The following is a 7,814-nucleotide window of genomic DNA, read 5'->3' as shown; positions in this document are numbered from 1 at the left end:
ACACACACACACACACACACACACACACACACACACCCTGTGGCCCTGGATGTGTGGAGTGGGGGTTGAATGAGAGCCACATTTTTCACATTTTTTTCTCCAGGCATTAAAGGTCTTTTTCTGTCCCAGTGCAGACAGACTGCGTCTAAGAACCACAGACTGTCATGCAGGAGGAATGCAACCTCCTCCTTAGTTTTACTCTAGCTCTATTTGCAAGTGGAGCCACTAATAGAGTGTGTAGGTGTGCGACATTAAAAAAGGTTGTTGTAAATATGTCCATGTATTTGAGGAAGGAGCAACTGAGGGGGAGTGAGGTATCAGACGAACAGAGAGACAGAATGAAGCTCACATAAAGTATTAATGTGACTGTGGGCTTACAAATAGTCCAATGTGTGTTTTCCTACTTTGTTCCATGGAATAGAGTAGCAGTGGGGATAAGTTGTTTCAGGTGTCCAGGATTTTGGAAGTAAAAGCCTAATTTATTTTCTATTTAGGCAATTAGAGGCGACTGGAAGTTGGAGCACTTTAAAGGCTGGAAAAGGCATGCAACTCCTGGTTGAGTCATCAGTTCAAAAGATGAGCAACTATGTTAGAAAATATAATAAAACATCAAAGATAATGTTTTGGAGAGATGTCAACTACGACGCCAGGGGAGAATTTTGGTAAGAAACATTCAATCACAGAGCTTAAATTAGTGTTCTGTGTGCCATTAACGGCGAGCAAAATGTCTGTTTTATGGAAACCTGATAAAACATTTAGCGTTTTATTAGTAGTCTGACATTTCGGGGAAAACACTTTATTAACTTCTTTTGCTGAAAGTTAGATGAACGCTTATTTTATATTTGAGCAAGCAGAAAGGTCCAGGAAGTTATGAAATGGCTCCACCACATGATGGTAGGGAGGTTTTTTTAACCTTTAGACAGAGGTAGGCTAGCTGTTTACCCCCCTTTCACTGGCGATTTTAGACCCTTACACAGGTTTAATATCCTGTGTAGCTGTCGCCGATGCTATGCATCTTTAACCCCGTCAAGGAAAGGGTTAACAGAAACGTAGTGTTGGCCAATCTGAGGTGGTTATGCCAGACTTGGCTGAGTCTCTATCTGACCTGTCAGAGAGACAGCAGGAGACGTTTGTGAAGGTCAACATTGGTAGTCCCCAGAGAAGAAGTTGGTCATTTCATGGCATAGATAAGAACCCAAATTAAAACGTAAGCAACTAAAATTGCTGAATGTCAGAACATTTTGTCAACTTGGTCGTTATTACAGTGACTGGGTATTGCAGTGTCAGGTTTAGTTCCATCATAGTGTTACTAGTGTCAAAAAACGTCAGCTGACGTTCAGTAGCTAGCTCAGAGATTACAGGCTAATTAAATGACTGATTTAGCAGGGGGGGGGAGGTTAAAACTATATGGCAAGGCACTATATCCGTATCACATTCTCATTAGGGGCTGAGCCCCCCCCCTAAAGGTTTGGTTCTAGAATTGCCCCTGCCCCATTTCCAGACTTTATTCCAAGCTAAGTTGATTGGCTGCTTGCTGTTCATATAGACACGTACAGATATGAACCTCTGACTAGTTTATTTACCAGCAACAGCACACCACAGTGACAAAAACACCCCAATTTCTCAGAAATAATTAAAACTGATAATGCCATAATATAAACGTGTGGTATAGGTAAGTACTCTTGGTGAAATGGAAATTTGCAGAAGAGAAAAATATTTCAAGAACTAGTGGCTTCACCCACGTTACAACTCTGTTACAATCAACAACAACAGAAATACTTCCAGTGTATTTTGGCGCCTTTTAGAAAAGCCATCCTACATTTGAAGGCGGTGACTAGTACTATAACTACTACTGCTACAATGGGACCAGTGGTGCGCATCTACTCTGCGCTTACTGATGATGTCACAAAAGTTTGTGTAATCCTTGCCTCACATCCTCCTAAGCCCTCACCTCCCTCTCTCCTTTCATCCCTCCCTTTCTCCTTCTCTCTGCTGATTCCTGGCTCGCTCTTCGCCTCTCAATTTCCTTGTACCTAATCTCTTGCCCAGGCTCCTTTTGCTTGTCCTCTCTCATTCTCTGTCTCTCTCTCTGCAGTCTGTCCTTCAGTGTCTCTCTTACTTCCTCTAAATCCCCCTCTCGCCTGATTTTGGCTCGGCCTGTTTCTCCCCCCCTCCTCAATTCCTCGTCTTTTCCTGCTGTCCGTTGCGCTTCTTCGCTGCGTCTGGTTGTCCTCAGTAATCAAACACAGGCGGTCAGACTCAGACAGGATGTGAGGTCAGACGAGGAGAGGAAGTGAGGGTGCGTGGGCAGCGCATAAACAGAAGAGACAGGAGGTGGGGGACTGTGAGGACATAGGTGTGTGTTTGTGTGTGTGTGTGTGTGTGTGTGTGTGTGCGTGGTTACATTGGAAAGAGATTCAGTCTCTGTTTCAGCCGTCAGCGTCAATTCTTTGTGGTTGTTCTCTATATTAAACACTTAAGCAGCTGGACTCAGCAACCACAGCAAGTCATAACACTCAGCGGTGAGGAAAAGCAGTCGTGTTTTTCAAGCTTTATTACTGGTCTTCTGAAACATTAAATAAATCTCTTACTTCTGTCACAAGGTTTGCGGGTTCGCCAACTTTTTTTTTCACAGCGCAGAAATATTGGTCAGTCTTATTCAGTGTAGAGTGGCTGTAAGTAGCTACGTAATGCAGCCGATAAATCTGGTGTTATTCCAGTAAAGTTTGTAACCTGAACGTGGTCGTGCTTTTGGTCCTGATTCAACCCTCAAGAAGCAGTGAGCTAAAAGTTGGCAAAATGCAGAAAAGCAAAAAAAAAAAAAAAACTCAGATTTTTAAGGGACGTTCATTTTATCAACACAATTGGAAATAAGCCTATTTGTTCTTTTTTCAAGGTATTGTGTGATTTTGAGAAACCTAACAACCCGGATTTGTACAAAAAGTAATGAAGCACTTTGAATCTTAACTCAACGTCCAGCTTTTTTTTTTAGAGCTTTCAACTGCATGTAACAGTCTTCATCAGTAAATGCAGTTCTTGTGATAGGGCGGGCTGATGACCAAATTTAATAGACGTAGAATCTCTCATTGGCCTATTTCCAAACAAAGAAATAAAAAAACAGTAAAAAAAAAACAAAAGAAATAAGAAATCTCAAACCAAAGGGATTGTATTTCATTATTTGTTTTTTAAGCTACTAAACTTAACATTTGTAATTGAAGACATCCTCAACAGAACCAGCCTCCGTCTCTAACAAAACAAAGAAAAAAGGCACAGTGTGATTTTTCTTAAACAATTTTAATGGTAAATACAGAAAAATATAAATGTCTCCAGTTCCCAATAGATCATTCAACTTGTCAAAAAGTAAAGCTGTTTGTCATGCATATTTTTGTGCAAATGCATATTGTTTGATTATAAAGATAGTAGATAGAGCTAATAATGGAATTCCTCCTCTTCTTGCCTCACCGTGGTGCCAGCAACAGACAAGTAGCTACAGGACTGCAGCGATATTCTCTTTTTTCACCCAGCTGTGATAAATGGGTGGAATAAGCTGGGTCAGGCTGTGAGCAGACAGAGCTGTTCATGTCTGGAGCAGTCTGTCTGACTGGGTCATTATTCCATAAAAGAGAAAAGATCAGTTTTGTTTGAATGGATGAAAGTGGGCAAGATGGAAAAAATGTGTCTAGCAGTGATGCAGAATGTGTACTTCACCTGTAGAACTCTACCCAACACACACACACACACACACACACACACACTCTGCCTAACCCCCCCTTGTCCTATCACGCATCACCAATCTGCTGTAACACGATACTGGGAATATAGAGACACACACTCACTGTTTCTCTCCTGCGCTTGCTTTTTTATTCTGTCAAACACACACACACGTACGCACGCACACACACACACACACACACACACACACACACACACACACACACACACACACACACACACACACACACACACACACACACACACACGGAGGTCAAGTTGAGGTTGTGCTTCCATGACATCACTGTTGCCATGACTCATAAGTGCAACCCCAGGCTCAATAAGGCCCTCTCCCCCACAGAACCTGTCAGAGGGACTTAGCCACTCGCTCACACACACGCACGCACGCACGCACGCACGCACGCACGCACGCACGCAAAAAACTGTGTATACTGTGTATGTGCATATGTGTTGTTTTTTTTGTCCATGTGTGTGCAGTTGAATGTTAATGCCTATTTAATGCAGTCTTTTACCACTGTAACACTCTTATCAAACAGACTTGGTTTCATACAGGGCTTGAATTGTGCACACACACACACACACACACACACACACACACACACACACAACCCCTGTGTGATTTATAGTGGTCAGACTAAGATGGAGAAAGCAGGCCTCCTCTGGTCGGAAAAACCACCACTGCGGGGATCACACGGGGGGGAAAGACTTCCATTACCAACACGTGTACACATACACACTCACTTGCACTCGCCCTCCCAACTAACCCGAGTATCTAATAAATCACCTTTTAGACACATCGTATCACTGGACCTGTACGTGTGTGTGTGTGTGTGTGCACACAATTATCAATTGATGTTTTGATCATGTCTTCAATTAATGGATTAATTAATTATGCAACCATTAGTCAAATTCCAAATATATTTCATTTAGAATTAAAAACTTAGATTCGAGAAACAGGAACAGTGCGTGTTTTGACATTTTTTTAATATATGACTTAAACGAACCATTGATCAAATGAATTATCTGATTGTCAACTTATCAATGCTTTCAACACAAACTTGTCACCCTTAAAATCCATAATAAATTGCATAGTAATGAGCCCCACCGTTTTTCATTCATAGAAATAAATGTCCTTTTACTACTCTGCCACTAAGTATGTAGTGATTATGCTTGTCCTCAACATTTGAAAGAGTTCACATTTAACACCTGATGTCTAGTTGATGATTTCTGGAAGCTTCAGCCATGCAGGAACCAATGTGCAGCTGCTTTCACGGGGGAGCACATATGTGTATTAGCAGCTATATCTGATCCAGTATATTGTCTGGCATCGGAATCAAATACTCAAATGAAATCAAAATAAAATAGATAATAAACCTAACTAAGAAGGGCTCTAAAAGGAGCATTTCAATCCGGTTTTCTTTGCAGTTTTCTTAGCAGCATTTCATACCAGCACTGTCATAATATACACATGGCATTGTTTTCAGTACAATGCCATGCATGACAAGCTGTACTGCAAGGCTACCACAACACTGTTGACGTCAGATGAATACGTGGATGATTACTCACAGGTGTAGGGACAATTCAGTTGATTGAAAATTATACATAATAATGATTAGTATAATGATTTATATGAAGTAGTGCCTTTAAAGATAATCAACATGTTCTATGTACAGAACAGAATTGTTACTGTAGAGTAATTTTGTTTTTTGGGTTATCCCCGTTTCATTTGCTCTAGGTTGGGAATTTGTGACTAATGCTTTTCTGTGGAACACTGGATAATTTAGTATTTTTTTCCCCCGAGGGCTTTCTTCATCATGACTTGATAGCATTAAATAGTGTTGCAACACACTTTTGGGGAATTTGGGTCTGTTTTACTTTATTTTGGGATGTTTCTGTGTTTTTTGTTTTCACCGCTGACTGAATTACTATTTGGATGGAATACTTTCACAGACAAAATTAGGAACTAGACAACTTTTTGACCCTACAATTTTACAGTCAAGATGCAAACTTTGGCTGACCTCGGACAATAAAAAGACATTTTTCACAAGATTTTAAGATATCACAATAACAGAGCTTGTGGGAATTTAAACCCCTGTCCTTGTCACCAGCAATGCCAAAATTGCTAATGTACATGTGTTTTAAACCTTGATTGTGGAATTATGAACACACACTGCAATTATCACCACAACATTTGGCACAAATGCTCCGAAGATTGGTGCCAGTCTCTCTACTATGTTGAATATTACATTAAAAAAAAAAAATGGTGTCGATAATGTGTGATGATTACTCTATTTTCTCTCTGTCTCCTCAGACCATGATTCAGAAGGAAAGCGTATTCAAGACATGCTGTCTACAATCGACAAACCACAGGTTGGTATGCAAACCTCCCACAGATGCACACACACACACACACACACACACACACACACACACACACACACACACACACACACACACATTTATGACCACTTTCATCAATCACCTGTTGTCTGATGCACCCATAGTCTTTTCCATGTTTTCTTCCTGTCTCTGTGACTACCATACAACGGATGCTTACGCTGACAATAAGTAGTTTAGTGTCTTGTAAATGCAGTGTGGCTCTCATTTTAAAGTCATTTTCAGGGCTTTAGTGACCATCACAGGTATGATAACTGATCATTTAAGCTCTGCTTGGCCTGGCCACATGAGGGCAGCATCTGCTCATCCAAGCCATTCACTTCCACCTCTGCCTTTATCAGCTGAAAAACCCTATAACAGTTTTATTTTCCTTCCCCAAGGGGATTGGGAGTGAATGAGCTGGAGCCATGCAGACATGGTTTGGTAGAGAGGAATTGCTCGCTCCCCCGTGAAAGCAGTTTGGTGAGCAAGCTGTGCAATTGGACCCTGTGATATCTGCAAGATTATCACAGGGGTTAAACTGGACAGAGAGAGGGAGAGAGAGAGATCAGAAGTTAATGTGCAGCAGCGATTTATTCGCTATCATAGCCTTGAATCACCTCCTTACTGATACAGCCTGTTTATTACAGTCGATACTGAGAAGAAAAAGGAACGGAGAGGGAAATAAAGAGGCTCTCCTAGTGTCATTGATTGCTAATTTGTGTCACTAACTGCAAATGGGATTTTCTGTTGCTTTTGACACTCCATTACCTCAATGCATTTATATACAGTATTTATGTGGCCTTTATACTGTACAGGGAGATAAAGTAAGTTCTACTGCGCTCCCTGCAGCAGCAAAAGTGCCTCATGATGGATTTAGCTGTGTACCATATACAGACACGGGAGCAGGTATTGCCAACGCAGAGCGTATATGAGAAAGTTCTAAAATGTTCACAATATTGCTCCTGTGGTTGTGTTGTTTGCTTTCATAGCAGGTAGGTGGATCTACTTCAGCAGAATTGAAATTTGAGAAGCAGTGGGGGGCTGAAAGAGAAGTAGGCAGGGAAAAAAGGAGTAATTTGCTTGCGAGTTCACCCTGTACCAGTTTACTGTTGGTGCTTGGAGAAAGATGCAGGAAAACATGCTCATAATAGCACAGGCTACATTGACATATAATGGCTGATAGTCACAGTAAGGCACTACACCATTCCAGATGTTAATGCATATGCTTCGTATTTTTATTTTCTTGCTTTGGAGCATAGTGCAATTGAATGCTGAAATCGCTATATTATATTTAAGACAAAAGGTGTTTCCCAAACTGATCCCTACCCCCAGAGTGGGTCTCTACAGAGTGCCACTAAGGAGGAGGGTTTAAATAAAGTGTGCAAAAGAGTGTAAATGTGTCTTTTTCTTAGCTCAACATATTTGGTCGTGCGGTGTCAAGCAGATTGATTGTTGTGGATATCTCACAAGATGTGATTAATGCAGTTTAAATGCTCTTCTATTATGAGACTAGAAGTTGAATTTTATTGTATAATTATTATAGTAATCATACTCCCATTCTGTCTAAATCTGTGTATTTACATAAATGCAGCCATTGAGTGTGGGAGACTAATGATCAAATCAGACACTTATTTATTTTCTTACAATCAGGGAATAGAAGAGGAGGAGGATGATGGATGGATAGTAGAGTCTCACCGCTTTTT

At 40.9% G+C, this 7,814-nt stretch overlaps 1 protein-coding gene across 4 annotated transcripts in view; it reads left to right on the top strand.

Annotated features, from left to right (window-relative positions):
- The window catches only part of fndc3ba (fibronectin type III domain containing 3Ba), a 103,142-nt gene that overhangs the window by 60,773 nt on the left and 34,555 nt on the right, over window positions 1-7,814 (top strand). For all 4 annotated transcript variants that reach the window (XM_032499780.1, XM_032499781.1, XM_032499782.1 and 1 more), the window contains exon 8: window positions 6,044-6,102. In XM_032499780.1, coding sequence (XP_032355671.1) covers window positions 6,044-6,102 — 59 coding nt within the window. The remainder of the gene's footprint in view (window positions 1-6,043; window positions 6,103-7,814) is intronic.

This window comes from Etheostoma spectabile, chromosome 20 (assembly GCF_008692095.1).
Source record: "Etheostoma spectabile isolate EspeVRDwgs_2016 chromosome 20, UIUC_Espe_1.0, whole genome shotgun sequence".
Classification (NCBI taxonomy): domain Eukaryota; kingdom Metazoa; phylum Chordata; class Actinopteri; order Perciformes; family Percidae; genus Etheostoma; species Etheostoma spectabile.
This window is presented reverse-complemented; position numbering and strand designations above follow the sequence as displayed.